Raw genomic sequence first — 18894 nt, 5'->3', positions numbered from 1 at the left:
GGAGGGTGGCTACCCACCGATCTAAGAAAACTACCATACCTCAGAAAAAAATGCAAGTCTTTTCCCTACAGCCCAATAGGAAATGCACTTCAAAGACTCTACGCAAATAATTATTCAGAACAGAAGTACTTATCATTGTGGTATAAAACCTTTAATTAAGAGATGCAGGAATAGATATTCTTCCTTGATAGTACCACAGATTTCAAATGCTTTCTGAGATACAGCATACTAAAAGTGCTTATGGCTTGAATTTACTCCCTATTCTTCAGCTTTCAGCAGTAACCATACTATAAAATCAGATAGGGTGAAAAATGCTCCAATTCTGTGCCTTTGTTGTCATTCAGGAAAACTGAGCACTCAGGACACTATCCTTGCTGCACCGATAACCCAAAGCTTGACTCCTTTCACAGCATTATGTAACACTGTTTTGTAACTTTATGACAAGGATTTCCCAGTTGCAGCTTTTCAAACCTTCGGTCATAACTATAAAGGGAAGGGTAACAACCCTCCTGCGTACAATACTATAAAATCCCTCCTGGCCAGAGACACCAAAATCCTTTTACCTGTAAAGGGTTAAGCAGCTCAGGTAACCTGGCTGACACCTGACCCAAAGGACCAATAAGGGGACAAGATACTTTCAAATCTTGGTGGGTGGAAGGCATTTGTTTGGGGTGTGTTCGCTCTTGGGACTAAGAGGGATCGGACATCAATGCTCTCCAAATCTTTCTGAACAAGTCTCTCATATTTCAAACTTGTAAGTAACAGCCAGGCAAGGCGCATTAGTTTTATCTTTGTTTTCTCAACTTGTAAATGTTCCTTGCTAGAGGGAGGTTTATCCCTGTGTTGCTGTAACTTTGAAACTAAGGCTAGAGGGGATTCCTCTGGGCCCTTTGAATCTGATTACCCTGTAAAGTTATTTTCCATCCTGATTTTACAGAGATGATTTTTACCATTTCTTTAATTAAAATTCTTCTTTTAAGAACCTGATTGATTTTTCATTGTTTTAAGATCCAAGGATTTTGGATCTGTGTTCACCAGGACTAATTGGTGAGGGTATACTCTCAAGCCTACCCAGGAAAAGGGGTGTAAGGACTTGGGGGGGAGGAATTAGTCTCAAATCTGCCCAGGAAAGGGGGGGTTAGAGACTTGGGAAATATTTGGGGAAAGGCAGAGTTCCATGTGGCTCTCCCCTAAGATTTGGAACACGTTTAGTGGTGGCAGCTTACTGTTAATCTAAGCTGGTAAATAAGGTTAGGGGGCTTTCATGTGGGTCCCCACATTTGTACCCTAGAGTTCAGAGTGGGGAAGGAACCCTGACACCTTCCCTAGAAAAATTATGTTCATCATTAACAGTTGCCAACTTTAATGTCAGAGATTCCCAAGTGGCCCCCTCAAGGATTGAACTCACAACCCTGGGTTTAGCAGGCCAATGCTCAAACCACTGAGCTATCCCTCCCCCACAACTTTAATGTGTTCCTCAAATTTCAATCCCACTAGAGTATAGCAATAAAAAAATACAACAAGGAAGCACTAGAAATGCTTTTTATACAATGCACTAAACTAATGTGTTAATTTTTATTTTAAAAAGGACATAAAATCCTGGATGGACTTAAAGGGTTTGTTGCAACCAGAAAGCAAAACAGTTCGACAGCCAGCTTGTAAAACAATTCAACAGGACTGGTATGAAGAAAGACAAAGAGGTTGGCAGAAAAATGGCAGGTTACTACAGAACTAAAGTACTACAGAACTAAACATCTCCTTAAAAATAAACCCGATAAGAATATGAATAAATACTTTGTCTTAGAGTCTCTTGATTCCAAAAAGTCACTGGCCATCTGAAATGGAATCTGCCATATAAAATACTTGAGTTCACTAATTCAGAGAGTCTCACAAAGGAGTTTAAAGATCTGTGAAGCATTCACTTATATCCTATAACTCCATGGGGTTTTGATGGCTTTAAGTCCATTGTATCCTTGATATATCAACTACTAGATACCAGAGGCTGGTCTGTAATTGGTTTATCTTCTACAGAGTAATGAAAAGTTGAAATTGAAGCTAAGGTAGGTAAAATCCAGATTCTGACAAACACAGGAAGTATAAATCCCCTCCAAAAAACTGCTTGTGTAAAAAATATGCTGTAATTGTTTGACCTAATATCAGACAGCAAACCTTTTTCACTTAAAGTTATGAGCTTTCTAGTGAGAGAAAGAATTCGTGGTAAATTGTAATAACTGCACTTTGGACTTACATAGTGCTTTTCATCCACAGATCTCAAAGTGCTTCACAAAAGTGACTTGCTTTATAAAGAAGATTTACCTGCTTCTGGTGTTCAGATTGGACGTTAAGAAATTTGGGATTTCTAGACAGAATAGTAAGATTGACTTGAGACGTCCACGAAGCTGATGACTCAAATGACACACACACTGAGACTCAGTGTAGCTTAAGATCACTGAGACCTCAATGTTCTTTGAAGATTCTCCCACACTGAGGTAAATCATGGCCACAGGGGAGGCTGGCCGGCCACGTAAAGGCCTGATCAGTGCCCATTGAAGTCCATGGGAATATTCTCACCGACTTCAACAGACTTTGCATCAGGACCTAGAAGTAGTGACTGCCAGTATCCGCTGAATCTATTAGAGTCTACCCAGTAAAACCACAGCATCGTGAGTTCTTTCAATCACAAAAAAAGATTTTCATTTGAGTTACAGGTAATAAGAAAAATATAGATTCTGCAGTTGCTTGGAGAGAGTATGTTGGGGTTTAGATAATTAGAGAATTAAAGAGATTCTAGCATCAATATAAATTGCAGTAGTAATTTACAAACAAAAACAATTATTCTGTAACAGTAAAAGAGGAACAGTGTTCAAGTGGCTAGGGCACCAGAGTGGGACTCAGGAGACCTCAGCTCAAATACCACTTCCATCACAGACTCTCTGTGGCACCTTGGGCACTTCCCCCTGCTCTACACTTAAAATTTAGATCAACCTAGCTATGCTGCTCAGGGGTATGAAAAACACTGTAGTTAAGCTGACCTATCCCCCTGGGTGGATGTGCTAGGTCAATGGAAGAATTCTTCTGTTGAACTAGCTACCACCACTGAAGGAGGCAGATTACCTACATCAGTGGAAAACGCCTTCCTATTGATGTAGGAAGCATCTATACTATAGCGGCGTAGCTGCAGCTGTGCCACTGTAGCCCCCATTGCATAGACATGTCCTGAATCTCTCTGTGCCTCTTCCCACTTTGTAAAATGAGGAAAATAGTACTTTACGACCAGTACTCAGATGCTACTGATGGGGCCATAGATTTACATATGCTTGGAAGGATTCGATTTTTATCAGTAAATGTTGGAAAATGTCAATTTCACCTACGTACACAAACTGATGAAAAGCCATTTCCACTAATGATCATCTAAATTTACAATTAAGCAAAGTAAGAAAAATGCTGCTTGAGAATTTAGAGCGTGATTTAAGGATATTTACTTTGAACATTTTGACTTGTGATGTTGATAGTTTGTGTTTTAATGATTTTAAAGCTTTAACTTTAGAATCTCAACATCTACAATCATTAAATATTTATTCTCTTTCCCCCCTTAATTTCTCACAAATGTGAAAATTTGAAATCAATAAAAATAAAAAAAATCCTTAAAACCCATAATTTTACCCAACTATGACAATTTAAAATTGACAAAAAAAATAAAAATAAACATTGATATTATCCATCAAAATTATAAAAAAATAAAATTGAATTCTGCTTAGTCTAGACAGACAGATGTGCTATTTAAAAAAAAACATATTTCAGTTTTGGGTTGTTAATACAATCTAAGATTTTGTGTACACACACACGGCAAAATACTACTTTCAACAGCAGTGGCATAAATATTAAATATTTTCATTCAAATAATCTGAGTTGTTTTGGATTTAAACTGGTATTGCAGAGAACACAATTTCTCCTTTTAATATTTAGCAAAAGTTAATGACTACTGTTTGCTTTTTATTTACCTTATACAATAAGAAACTGAACTGATTTGAATTTTGCTGAATTGTACTAATAAAATGCTTCATAAAAAAAGTACCAGTAATATTAATTTAAAATGCATTTTGTAAAGTACAGTGAAGTGAAAAACGCTTTAAATATATGTAGACATTACTTCATTTTAGGTTGGTGTGACAGGGTGTACTCACCCCGCACTGGACAGGAAGGGGTTAACTCTTCCTTGGTGGCTGAGGAAGCCATGCCCCCATGACCCTACTGGGCATGCTCCAGGTGCAGTGGCTGTATAAAGGCAGGCAACCCAGCTCAGTCGGGGCTGACCGCTGGAGGAGAAGTACATAGCATACAGGCTCTCGATGGGGAGCAGCTATCAACCCACCCTGCGGAAGCTCAAAGCGCTGAGGCCCCAGCTGACGCCCAAGTGCCTGCTGATACCCAGGAGGGAGCGGAGACGTTGGGAACAGCCCCAGCCAAGCAACCCGAAGACACCCCAACTACTGCCACCAGAACCACGGCAAGAAGTAGCCGTGGAGGGGACTAACCATAGTCCCGGACATAGGCACCATGTTGCGGTTGGATCCCTGCTGACCTCAGTGGTGGAACCCTCTGCCACTACTAGGGGCCTGGGCTGGGACCCGGTGGAGTAGGGAGGACCTGGGACCCCCTACCCTAGTGTCTTAAATTGTTTACAGTGTAAATTACTGTAAGGTGAATGCACAACTGGTTGAAAGACTGTATTCAGTGGTTCCTCGTGGGAGGGCGTACCTAGAAAAGTCCCAAAGGGATCAGTCCCGGGTCTGGTACTAGTCAATATTTTTTTTAATGATTTGGATTATGGAGTGGAGAGTATGCTTATAAAATCTGAAGCTCACACTGGGAGGAGATTAGGATTAGAATTCTAAACAACCGTGACAAATTAGAGAATTGGTCTGAAAACAACAAGTTGAAAGTAGTACTCAGAAAAATCAAATGCTCAACTACAAAATAAGGAATAATTGGCCAGGTGGTAGTACTGTTGAAAAGGACCTGGGGGTTATAGTGAATCATAAATTGGATATGAGTGATGCAGTTGCTAAAAAGGCTAATATCATTCTGGGGTGAATTAATAGGCATTTTTTTTTAATGGAGATATCCCATCTCCTAGACTGGAAGGGACCTTAAAAGGTCATTGAGTCCAGCCCCCTGCTTTCACTAGCAGGACCAAGTACTGATTTTGCCCCTGATCCCTAAATGGCCCCCTCAAGGATTGAACTCACAACCCTAGGTTTAGCAGGCCAATGCTCAAACCACTGAGCTATCCCTCCCCCCATGTCAGATGTAAGATACAGGAAGTAATTGTTCCCCCATTCAGCTCCAAAGGAGACCAACAAAAATGATAAAAGGTTTAGGCAAGCTGACCTAAGAGGCAAGATTTAAAAAACTTAGCATGTTTAAACTTGAGAAAAGAAGATAGAGGACCTGATAACAGTCTTCAAAATATGGTAAGGGCTGTTATAAAGAGGACTGTGATCAATTGTTCTTGTCCACTGAAGGTAGAACAAGTAGTAATGGGCTTAATCTGCAGCAAGGAAGATTTAGGTTAGACATTAGGAAAAAGTTTCTAACTATAAAGGTAGTTAAGCTCTGGAATAGGCTTTTAAGAGAGATTGTGGAATCCCCAATATTAGAGGTTTTTAAGAACAGGTGGGACAAACATCTGTCAGGGTTGGTCTAAGTTTACTTGGTCCTGGCTCAGTACACGGGACTGAAATGGATGCCCTCTCAACAGGGCCGGCTCTAGGCACCAGCAAAACAAGCTGGTGTTTGGGGCGGCACATTTTTAGGGGCGGCATGGCCGGCGCCAGAATGCCGCCCCTAAAAATGTGCCCCGGCCGCCCTAGCTCACCTCCGCTGCTGCTGCCACGGCGCGCAAAACAGCTGATTCGCGCGCCGCTACTCGCCCTCCATCCCAGGCTCTCAAACCAGGGAGGGAGGGGGAGCAGCGGCGCGCGAATCAGCTGTTTCGCGCGCTGCGGCGGCTCAGGGTCTCCCCCTCCCTCCCAGGCTCTCAAACCTGGGAGGGAGGGGGAGACTCCGAGTGGCCGCAGTGCGGCGCGGCTTCTCCCCCTCACTCACTCCCTTCCTCCTGGGGGGAGGAGGCAGGGCTGGGGATTTGGGGAAGGGGCGGAGTTGAGGCGGGGCCGGGGTAATTAAATGGGGGGGGGCGGCCAAAATTGTTTTTGCTTTGGGCGGCAAAAATCCTAGAGCCGGCCCTGCCTCTCAAGGTCCATTCCAGCCTTATGTTTCTATGAAGCCAACATATTTGGGACTATTTGCCTGTTTGGGGCTATTCTCAGTGCAGGATTTCTGGTATTTTATCTTTGCATTTTTTCAGTAATTTTTGAGAATGAAAACTGCCTTTTCTACCAGTTAATTATGCTTTCCACTTGCTGAATAAGTTGCAAACCTACAGTTTAGTGAGGCTGCAGCATTAGAAGCTGCTGTGTTTTGTAGCACACAATTGTGTACCAGACTGACTATAGTGGTTGATGCTGTGAGACCCCCTGCCTCCCCTCTAAAAGCCCAACATTCAAGGACCTAGAGAATAGTCAAGGACAGACTTGTTGGGTGTTGTGAAACCTATTACTCATTGCAGAAAGTTAAAAAGGTTGAGGGTAGCATAGTTTTCAGCAGAAGCATTCGTAATTTTTGTTTTCACAAAATTTTCAGGTCTACTCCACCTCACAAAACACCATATAATTTAGCATAATCAGCAATCTTCAAAGTTTCATCTATACTGGAAGGAAGAGTTGTGTTAGCTAATATGTTTTAATTATCACACTGTTAAACACCAGTTAACATCTAGGACAAGCATGTGTTAATTAAAACATGTGAGTTTATGTGTTTTCTAATACAACTCATTTTCCAAGTATAGATAAAAGCCTGAGAAGCCCATGACTGGAATAAGAATGGTATTTTTACATCTGAACAGTTTTCTGGGGAAATCTATGCAGCATATGTCCAACCTTCTGCCTTGCCCTGGACAGTACAATTAGTGTCTTATTTTTAAAGCATTAAATTCACACACAAACACACAAAAAGTTTGCTAGGAGATACTTATGGCGGGTCTGAAGTCTGAAATGACCTACCCAAAAATATTCTGTGATGCAAAAGTACTTTCTGACTCTCAAGTCAGCTACTTGCTTAACATATTTGTTTATAGAAGTTCTGTGTCACTGTTCTGCTCTATGAATGCAGACATATAGCAGTCAAAACGTTAAGAAAGAAACTGCACACTTTTTCAGAGCTGAATGAATACTTACTTCTGCTTTTTTACGTGCTTCCATGGCTTTCATAAGCATCATATGCTGTCTTCTCCTCTCTCGTTCCTATTAAAGCAGATAAAATTAGAACAAGACTCAACCACAGTTACAAAAGTGTCTTTATTTTAAAAACTCAGTAAAACAAGTTTAGCATTAATAGACAAGTCACAATAAACACTATATATAGGACAAGAATGGCCAAGTCTGTGCATGTTTTAGTTCAGGTTTAGAAAGCAAATACAAGAACAATCAAAAGCAAAAAGGTAAAGCAATGAACATGGAGACAGTGTAAAACAGAAAGCATACAGCTTTACGTATGGTCAGTTGTGATGCTCCTTCATAAGCTGGCAGAACAAAAAGCATAATGGTTGGCTGGAACAGGTCAGTTACCTTACATCTGCTATTAGAAAGCTTGCAATTACTAAATGAATAGCCAATTGAACAGAAGGCTGTATTTCTAATCATTTAAAATATAGTAAAAGGCTGAGTTTTAAAGTAATTTTAACTTTATGTTTACTCTCAGAAAAATCTTGCTGGAATCCAATATGCCACCAACAAATAAGTATGCTGAATTTTTCTGTGTTGAGACCAGTTTTACTTAAACTAGCCATGGTTCATACACGAACATGAATAAAATAGGATATTCCTATTTACTGATGCCTGTTCCTCAATGCAAAGTCACAAAAGCTGCACCATAGATTATGTTAACAAATTTAAATGGAACATGAATTATAGTACTATAGAAAAAACTAGAAAAGTTCCTTCAACTTTAAAGTTCTAAGGTAAAATCCTGGCCCCACCGAAGTTAATAGGAGTTTGTCATTTACTTCTCTGAGGCCAGGATTTCATCCCTAGTTTCATTTTCAGATTAAAATATTATGCATTTACCATTTATTGAAAGCTAGTGTGCTCAGCACTGTATAAATCTGAGGGAAGACATGGTCCCAATTTGTACAGTAATTCTAATCCAATTTGTAGTGTTCTAATCCAAAATTATATTAAAAGTTTTATACTGAATCCCAACAAATTGGATAAGACTTGCAAAATTTGTACAGTGATTTTCTATGAAAGGTAAAATGCTAATTTTGCATAAATTCATCACTGATTTTACATAATGGTCCAACTCATGTTGTGACATCAGTAATGTAGATTTCCAGTCAACAGCCTCATGTATGGATCGCAGAATTCAATTTATAACACGTCTGAGACAAGTCATACTTTTTTTTCTTTAATAGACAAGACAAGCAGATGTATGCAATGCACTGTGCTGTAAAGCCATGCAGCAGTATGTAATATGACAGCAGCCAGTGCTACATTTTATGCATTGCTATGACAACCATATCACAACCAAATCACAATGCGGTGTTAGATGTACAAAAATAAACATACCCATACCATATCTAGTCTATGCCTCTCCAACTCCTGGTAGAAAGAGTTGGCACAACATTATGAAACAGAAATCACAAAGTCATAAAACCACTTTATAACCCCCACAAAGAGACCCCAATACCAAAGCAAGTCAATAAACCATAAGATGAAAGAAAAACTTATGCAGGAATCAAAATCAGAAATTTATACCAAAAATATTTTGAAGACTTTCCCCCCAAATAGCTTAAGCAGAAGTTAAAAATTAGCGTTTGCTACTGTTCTGATAACTATATGTATACCAACCTGATGTTTCAGAAGAACAGCCTGCTGCCTTCGCATCTCTTTTTCCTTAAACATAAGAACAAAAAGGTGCTTCAAATACCTGACAATTATTATTTTTAGCAGTAAGATGCAATTTTTTGAGCCATGCTAAAATAGGAAGAATCTGCATTCTCTCTCTCTTTACTCCTTTATTTTCAAACACTTTACATAATATACGAACAGTTTATGCTACCAAATCTACTGAACTGAGCATCAGAAGATGCCAATAACATTTGGCTACACTGAGAGTGCATGATTTCCAAATACAGCAAGTAAGTTTTTCAGCACTGATAGGGATAAATGGGATATTTGACCACAATGTTACACAAGTAGCAACACAGTTTTTCATTATACTCAACATAAAACAGAAGAGACACTATGCAATGCTATTACATAAGGGTTTGGTGAGTATGTCTAAAGCTGCTCAAGCCAAGCATAAGGTACGGATAACCCTAGTATTAACACTTCTATTTATTATTTATATGCACGTATATGCACGTATATATGTATATGCACACACACGCGCACACACACACGCACACATATGCACAGTACTTACTCTACATTTCTGTTACAAATGTAATATCTTATCAAAAAAGATTCTGCCATACCTACAGTTCTCATATTAGTTCACAATTATTATGCACAATCACACAGTTTTTATTTTTTGAAAATAAAAACTCTGATGCTCATCTAAACTAACCTTTATTCGTTTCTCAGCCTCCAATAATTTGGCATTTGCTGCTTCTTCCTTCTTTTTCTTTTTAGCCTGTGCATGCAAAACAGGTCTCAAGGTCATGCAACAACACCACTAAAACTTGAAAATAATCTCAGACTAAATAAAACTACATGCCTCACAAGGTGCAAAACAATACCACATATTATGTGTACATTATAACAGATTTCTTCCCCAGTACACTTTGCATTATCAGTAAGTTCATGATTAATTTTTTTTTTTTTTTTTTAAGTCAAGCCAGAATTATGAAGTCACATTCAAGATTTTTTTTACTTGGATATTTGTAACCAAGATACATAGCATATAGGAAAATAATTATTTTTTAAGTATGGTTGGAAAGAGATTAAAATTCTAATCATTATATAAAACAGTGGGTTAAAAACTTTTGCAATCAATGGTTTACCACTTTTTTCCATTTTAAATACATATTTGATGTAATTGAAAATGTTCAGTTGAAGCCAATGTAAGGACTGCTCGTCAACACATTTTGGGAATAATATTCCCATCCATTTAATTTATATCAATATCAGTTTTAGTATAAGACAACTGAAACTAAAAAGAAATCTGTTGTCAGACAGATCAGAAATGGAGATCTGAAACAGAAATCTTAAATTCAAATTCCTTTAATTTAGTTGTATGTGACATGGATACATTATATGAAGTAACCATCTGCAATATGGAAGCTTATGTCTTTTAAAAATAGATCATGCACATTTTTGAAGATCAGAATCATGCTGTTCAAATATCACCTTCACAGACAAATGTTAAATATTTTCCTTCTTTGCTACTGTAATTTAACTTTTAAAACAAAGTTTTAAATCCATTCCACAGTCAGGAACTAAATTCCATATAAAGTAGATTGCAATACTATTTTACTCCCTATTCTGCAAATACATATTTGCTTAACTGTAAGCATGAGTACTCCTTTTGTCGTTGATGAGACAATTGTTGTGTTTAAAGTTAAGCATACGAGTAAGCAACTGCAGGATTGGGACCATAGTTTAAATTATGGATCAGTATTCTTAGAATTTCTGAAATAGTGAAACAGTTAATTTGAATCAAGACTGTGGAATTCCTGAAGCAGACCTTACTTTAATCCAGTTGCGACAAACATGCAGTTAAGACTTCTTTCTTAATTATAATGTTCTTGAAACATATGAACACATTTAAAAATAATTATACTTAGTTTATTGTTTCTACCTCTAAAATCTGCTGAGCCCGAAGTTCTTTTTCCATTCTGATTTGTTGAATTCTCTTAATTTTTTCCTGCAAGGGGGGAAAAACATCTTTTAACCCTTTTAAACAACAACAGCAAAAAGTATATAAAAGATTTTTTTACATGAATAAAAAAAAAGTGAGAAAAGAGACATAATTATTTTTAAAGAAATGAGCACTTGTTGAATCTTACACACATTCCAGTTGATTATTTTGAACTACAATTGTCTGTGTTTGGTGTTCTACATTAACATTAGCAAATATTTGCTGCATCTCTGAAAGCACTGAAAATGGAATCTATGCCTGTGGGTTTATGTTTAGGCAGTCACAAGTTTTTCTTTTATACTAACTTAGAGAAAGGAAGCACCCTGATCAGGGCCGGCTCCAGGCACAAGCTTCTCAAGCAGGTGCTTGGGGCAGCCAAAACCCTGGAGCCAGCCCTGACCCTGATGACAGTACAAAATATACAGTGTAGGCCAAATCCTGGCTTGCAATGGTAGGGATGGGTAGAAATAGGGGCTGTTGTGCTCTGACACGGTCTGCTTATGCAGGGTATACTGGGGGCTATGAAATCCTCATTACTCCCTACTATCTGTTGCTTAACTCTTGCAGACATCAGGGGGCTGGGAGTTTAGCTATTCTTGAACCTCCACTGATATTGCTACCTGGGACCACACAGTACCTCTGAGCATATTGCATGGCCCAAAGTACCTACCCAGTAACAGCCAATATTTAGCCTAGCCATATCTGATCTGGATGAAGTATGCACAATTAAGTGCTGTATACTTTTATTTCCACTGGAAACTAACCTATCAAGGTGGATAGTCTGAGTTTGGACAACCTTACTTGTATTTCTCAGAGAGGTGTGTGAAGTTATGCACTATAGAGTAAAAGTAAATAAATAAGTCTGGAAAACAGTGACCACAACACTTTCAGTCAAGTTCATTCCCAGAGACATCAGCATGTCTGTGAGCTCCTGAGGCATGGGGTGAGCCTAATGCAGTCACTGGACAGTTTTATTTTACATGTCCCATGTTGTATACTTTGTGATTTGTAAACAGAGATGGTATGTGCTGCAACTGAAAACCTCAAAGCATCCTATTTAAGGGTTTATTGTCTCAGAACAACTGCTTGAGGCACATCAATTAAAAGAGCAGAGCATGTCTATGGATGGAGGGGTTTCCATTCTGTTATCTGGACAGACAGGAGAAAATCTGAACCACAGAACTCAGGGCATAGCAAAGCTTATTCCAAGGGATGTCAAAGAAGCTTGCATCAGGATGTGTCATACAGACAAGCGTTCGATGAACATAGTATCAAGGCACCTGGAAGAGAAAAGTCTGAGTATGATACGAGCCATCAATTCTCTATTCTGTGTGTTGGAAATTACGTCACCACTGTAGTTTCCGGAGTCTCCAGAGAATAAATAAGTCATGAAGAGGAGTCAACTTCATCTCCTCTCAGGGGCATGGTGACGATTCCTGCACAGTACCAGAAGCAGGACCACTATGGTTGGAACAGGTTACTAAAAAACAATATTCTGCCACCTCTATGTTCTCTATTACAACTTTCTGAAATTTAACTGTTTAAAACATGTTAAAAGTCACTACATTTTCTGTGCTGGAGGCTAAACACACGCCAAAAAAGCCTAATGTGTGTGTGTGGGGTGGGGGGGAAATCCCCTCTTAACCATACCCTGACCTCCCAGGAAAGAAGTGTGAAAAGCACAAAATTAATCATCTAGAGTCACCAACAGTTTTATTACCATAAGTATATTTAATTAGATTTCTTTAAAATGTGGCTATCCAAAGCTCAAACATCTCATCTACCTGCAAATGTCACTATACCACCCAGGGACAGAGGCAGTGAGCCCAGATCAAAGAGCTTAGTTGCAGAGTACCCTGTGGATGAAACTCGGTTCTATGAGCAGGCAGGCAGTTGCATTCTGACCTAGCAGTTTCCAAATAATATTAAAGGTGTACCGTAGCTCCAATGTAGAGTGCAAAATGGCAATCAACCTCTCTCTTAATACTACTGACTTCACCATCTCAACTGGAAAATCATTCCACCAATTCACCAATCTCTCTCTCAAAAAAAGCCTCTTACCTGCTGTATGCCATAGTTATATTTAAATAACATCTATGTCCCCTCATTTTAATCTAACAACTTCAAGTAGATCAAGTTGAATGAAATACCACATATACTCTAGTTTAGGGACAATAGCACTTCAAATCTTAAAAATTACCATTTTGTGGCTCTCCTTATATGCAAGCCCTCTCCATTCCATTTATTATTTTGGTATCCTACCCTTATTCTCTCCATTTTAACAAATTTTTTCTTCAACTAACGTAACCTACACTGCATATTTCACAAATGTGGTACCAATATACTCAGTATCTTTTATAAGTTAGCTAGCATAATATCCTTTAGATAGAAGCCAACATCCTCTTAGCCTTTACTGTGCTGCAGAGTGGACTAAAATTTTATATGTTGAGTTTCTCAGTTCAAATCCTTTCCCTCTCCTTTCTTTACTAATTCAATTCTATTTTGACTATACTTAGCCTGGGCATTACACACAAAAACAGGACACTATGTTGTACGTGTTAGATGAAACAGTCCTTTACCATGTAAAGTTTCAGAGTAACAGCCGTGTTAGTCTGTATCCGCAAAAAGAAGAACAGGAGTACTTGTGGCACCTTAGAGACTAACAAATTTATTAGAGCATAAGCTTCTTCGAAGAAGTGGGCTGTAGTCCACGAAAGCTTATGCTCTAATAAATTTGTTAGTCTCTAAGGTGCCACAAGTACTCCTGTTCTTCTCTTTACCATGTAAAAGTTTCTAAATGCAATTATCTGAATAAACTGATTAAGTTAATTCAGACTGAAGAGGTTTACTCTCATGCACACAATTGCCAGTATCTTCCAATGCTATTTTAATAGGTAATCTCTTTCTATTAACTTCTTTTTTTGTACTCATCATGTTTACTAAGATATTGAGGCCACTATTCATAGTGACTGAGTAGCACCTGACTCAGAGTGGTCCCAACTGATTCCATGGACTACACAAAGCAAAAAGTACTACTCAGCATTAGCAGGGATGTTAAAATCTGTTCCACGGTTCACTAAACACTACTGCCCTAATCAGAATTGTTCAACTGCATATCATAGATCATATACTGCTAAGTCAGAGAAGACTCTAGGTGACGTGGTAGAGTCCTATGTTTTTGGAGCAAGAGGCTTAAGTCCTTTTTCCTCTGTTGCCGTGACCCTTCCTGGGTCCTTAAACTATCCTGTCGGTCTCCCCAGTGCCCCAACTACAGCCCCTTGCCAGTCTCTGTTTAAACCAGGGAAGCTCCAGTCCAAACAGGGCTGCACTATGGCAAACTTTAGGACGTCTGTTAGATAGGGACAGTATCTCCTTAGGAGTGAACAGTTCCATTTCTCAGTTAGCTATCACCTGTAAATCTTTTGTTCTCCTTGAGCCCTTGCCCAATTTCCCATTCACTTGGCAGCAACAGGGCAATCACAGGGGACATGTAGAAAGAAAGATACGTAGATAGTTATCTGAAAAGTGCCTCCCTGCTGGAGAATCTAGGGTGGAATTGCAGAAAAAGGCAGATGGGGGTGTTGAGGGAAAGGAGGCAGGGCATGTGGAGGGGAATGGGTGCCCAGGGAAAGGGTCTTTTCTTTACACTAAACTTTAGTTAGTAAAAAGTTTCAACATGGATAAAAGGTTTCCCTTACATTACATCCCCATAACAATATCCCACTAAGCTATCATTCCCAGCCTCCCTAATGTACAGAGACATACAGAGGTGTGAATAAGTGAGCAACTTTGCTATCGTGTGCTTTGTTCTGTCTGTCACAGTAGAGCTGCTCTCCCACAGTCTTTACACATCAGGTGCATTTAAAAAAAATGCATGGAAATCCCTATCCAAAGCTGTGTTAAGTTATACTTAAGGATGTTCAAGTGTACATTTTCTATTTATCTAACGAAATCACTACAAATCAAGGAAATCACCACTTGAGGCAATATTAACATTCACGTCACAGGTTACCATCCAAAAATCACAATGCCCACAAAAATTAATTCAGATTCCTCACGTCTACATAAAACTAATTTTCACTTCCAGCATTCAAACACCGACAATGTACCCTAGCAAGATTCTCTGAAATCTCATTCAACTGCATAACCTTAACTCTGACCTCTTTCCCCCCACCCCCCCTTTTTTTTTTTTTCCAGGTAGAAACAAAACAGGACACAGTTCTTCATTACAACTTGGTGGCATGTATTTGTTACTGAGGTCAGAGTTAATGCTACTTGTAGAGAAATAACTATTAGAATTCTCAAAGTTTTGAGGTTGAAGTGTGCTTCAACAGCAGAAGGATTGTGTTGTTACTACACAGGACCCAGATCGTACCATGCGAGGATTAGAGCTGGGCAACTTTTTAATTTGTGTCAATTTCGCTGAAATGTTCATTTAGGAAAGAAAAATAGAACACATATCAAGATATTTCAACATTTTCAAAATGAAACCTTTTGATTGTTTTGTTTGAATGCTATTAGTTTAAAAACTTCCTTAATTTTTTTTAAATGTCAAGTGTATTTAAAAATGGTCAAAAGTTTTATTTAACCCAAATTATTATTATTACTACTACACTTTTTGATTCCCTGAAAATTTCAAAAATGTTGGTTTTCAGTTGAACACAGTATTTTTAAAATATTTTTTGAAATTGCCAACAAACCGAAAAATGTTATTCAGCCAGCTCTAGTCAAGACTGACTTGTAATCATTTCAAGATGGTGAGACAATGAGAGCACACATTATTTCATCCCCGTTAATGACTCCCCAAAGCCAAAAACAAATACAAACAGATCTGGGTTTACTTGTTTCCTGTGAAACCTGAATGCACAGTCCTATTATGCAAAAGATTCTATAAATAATATAGATAAACCTCACTTAAATTAGGGTTGAGCTACAGGCACATTTTCAGTATGCTGAGCAATACTCTAACACAAGCGCCATTTTTTTAAACAACTGAGCTACAAAAGCAATTAATCAGCAATACACTATTATAAGTAAGTTCCCTGGGGCAGGGACAATCCCTTTGTTCGGTTTCTACAGCACATAGCATAGTTGGGTCCTGGTCCATGACTGGGGCTTCAAGGCACCACTGCAATGTAAATAATAATAAAATCCATAGCAGAAATTGACCAGAAAGGTAGAAATTTATACCAATGTTCACTCTCACAGGTTACAATCAAGATATGGTATCAAGAATGTGATAACGAATCCTTCCTTGCACAGACATCTGGTGAAGCCTGTTTAAAAAGTGCAAGGTATTTCATCTTGAATACGTTCCACTAGCTCCATGGTTGGGTTTTATTATTGGATTGAAATGGAAATCTCAAATAAACACTGACTCCTCTTTCCACACACAAAGTATTTAAGGTACTTCGTGTTTCATTTTCTTTATAAATCAAAGAAATATTGTAACTGTACTGCACAATACAAGGACAGTCAAAGAAATACTGATCAGGATATCCTTACAATCTTAATAAAGTTCTCTATCAAAAAATCAGAATGCCTAGGTTCTAACCACAAACACACACAATTTAAGCTTCTACACAAACAGCGAAGTTTCTATATCGATAAGAATACAGAACTTAAAATAGCGCAAAGAGCAATAATTTAAATACTTTCTTCAAAAACACAATGCACATCACACGCTATTTCAGAAGTTAATGTCTTCAGCTCACTGCAGGGAATAGAATTAATACAAAGAAACCTAGTAAAATAATTGTTTTTTAGAATTTCAGGCTTCAAAGGCAATCAATCATTTAATACTTCATTTATTGGGATATTTGTTCAAATGATGAAAAACCTGCTTCCACAAGTAGCTTAATTTATTAATGGCTAAATATGAAAAATCTTCTTGCTGTTGAAAGTATTACATATGGTTAAGAGCCTTTGCTATAACAATATTTAACAGTAATTTTATATTTAAAAAGCAAGCAACGTGTAATTTAAATCATCACTATGCTTAGATATAATTGTCCTTAAGCAATCCAAAATCACTGGCAGTTTTCTCTCTAGCAGTTTTGGCTGAGCTATTTCAATGTTTACATAAGCAGCTATATCGCTATTTCTTTTTATAGAGCTGTAGAGTAGTTGAGCATGTAACTAACTGGAGGGCCAGCTGCGCAACCCTTATTCACATGCGTAGTGCCATTGAAGTCAACATGATCACTCAAGGGACATATTATCAACATGAGTAAGGGCTGCACAATCTAGTCTTTCAAAATAAAATACAACATATGTTCTTTATAATTAGATAACTAACAATTTCAAATTTTAACAAGTACACTGTATAACCTATCAAATATATTGAAAGCATGAGTTTAAGTAAATAAATAAAATATAGAGCTTATTTAATGAACACACAAAATTTACCTGCTGTTTCATTATCTTTATCTGTTCTTTTTGCTTCCGCTTTTCTTCAGCGGCCATAATAGCTACAAGTAAAACAAAAAATGTAACATCAGCAGAAAATGACTGAAGAACAGTAACCTAATATCGACAAGTCTAAAGCTCATCTGCAAGTATGCACAATCTCTTAGAGGTTTACTACTTACCTTGCTGTTTTTTTGCTTCTTTGGCAGCTCGAGCCTGTTCCTGCTTCTGAAGTTTTCTCAAAAGTTTTATTTGTGCTGCTTGCCTAGCTATTTCTGTAACACAAAGAGGAAATATTAAGCACATAGTCATAGCATTGTCACACATAAGAGATCTAACTTATGTGTTCAGACATTTTCACATAAAGAAAGAGGAGACGAAGAAAATCGTGTGTTTATCTTGCACATATTTATCCTGAAAATGTTTAAATATAGAATTCTTATACCAGGATCTCTTTTATAAACAAATACCTATAACAGCTTCTCAGATGAACATGGATGCTCTCTGTTATCTACACAAAAATGATGTATAATTCTGAAAAATGAAAATGATTTACTTTCAATCAAAAAATACTGACCCACCTCTTTGTCTCTTTATAAACTATTCCATATAAACTTCTAATCCTTTTTGAATAATCCCATGAGAGGGTTCAGATAGCACATACTACACAGTGCACTCTCATAAGGCTAGATTTTGCCACTCTCGCATATGTTGATTAGTATATCTTTCTCTTTGAATAGTTCCATTGATTTTAGTGAGAGTATTTGTGAAGTAAGGTGGTACTGAAGTGAGTTAAATTTTCAACCTGAGTCACAGACACATTACTTTTTTTTATTCTTATTTTCCCTTAATCTAAAAGATAATTTAGACTAGAAGTATATGGCTGCTCTCTGTGAATGAAAAAATGTAATAAAATTTCAGGGTACAAGACAAGAATGTAAAACAGCAGAGCTCAAAACGAGTGATATAACAGTGAAGAGGTCTACTAGTTGAAAAAAGAAAAAGTTAAAAAGATAGTTTATGGACGGTTTATCATGTAACCAAAAAGAGGAAAAAATTAAAGTATATTTTAAGAGACTACATCAGTATTTCATGTAAAAGCTATTGAAAACTGAAAAAAAATCAGATCCTGAATTACAGAAGAGTGATATTTGAAATGCCTGAAAAACGTATGTTTTCCCACAGAAATAAGAGAGATGAAGTATAAGGATTTAAAGATGCAGTACAGACAAAAAGAAATGGTTAGTGGTGGGATTTTCTATATATAGGGTGAGATTTTCAAACACATTCAGGACTGGTGTAACTCTGCTTCCACCAAACTCGGTCCTTAAACTCCAGTTGACTTCAGTGGGAACAGAGTTAGGCCAACACTAAGTGCATTTTCATATAGGCATTATAGAATCATGGGGGTGAGGGACAAAACAAAACAAAATTCTAAGGAATATTTACACAACGTATAAAAAGTTACCATCTACCCATCCAGGTATTTATAACACACACTGTATA

At 37.8% G+C, this 18894-nt stretch overlaps 1 protein-coding gene across 24 annotated transcripts in view; it reads right to left on the bottom strand.

Annotated features, from left to right (window-relative positions):
- BAZ2B (bromodomain adjacent to zinc finger domain 2B) overlaps positions 1-18894 on the bottom strand; it is a 272137-nt gene that overhangs the window by 73170 nt on the left and 180073 nt on the right. For 14 of the 24 annotated variants that reach the window (XM_054043380.1, XM_054043386.1, XM_054043395.1 and 11 more), the window contains 7 exons: positions 17571-17663; positions 17389-17450; positions 10921-10986; positions 9688-9753; positions 8967-9011; positions 8685-8717; positions 7296-7361 (listed from right to left, as the gene is read on the bottom strand). In XM_054043380.1, coding sequence (XP_053899355.1) covers positions 7296-7361; positions 8685-8717; positions 8967-9011; positions 9688-9753; positions 10921-10986; positions 17389-17450; positions 17571-17663 — 431 coding nt within the window. The remainder of the gene's footprint in view (positions 1-7295; positions 7362-8684; positions 8718-8966; positions 9012-9687; positions 9754-10920; positions 10987-17388; positions 17451-17570; positions 17664-18894) is intronic. The other 10 variants (XM_054043389.1, XM_054043390.1, XM_054043397.1 and 7 more) reach the window with 2 other exon arrangements.

Source organism: Malaclemys terrapin, chromosome 11 (genome assembly GCF_027887155.1).
Source record: "Malaclemys terrapin pileata isolate rMalTer1 chromosome 11, rMalTer1.hap1, whole genome shotgun sequence".
NCBI classification, from domain to species: Eukaryota; Metazoa; Chordata; order Testudines; family Emydidae; genus Malaclemys; species Malaclemys terrapin.
This window is presented reverse-complemented; position numbering and strand designations above follow the sequence as displayed.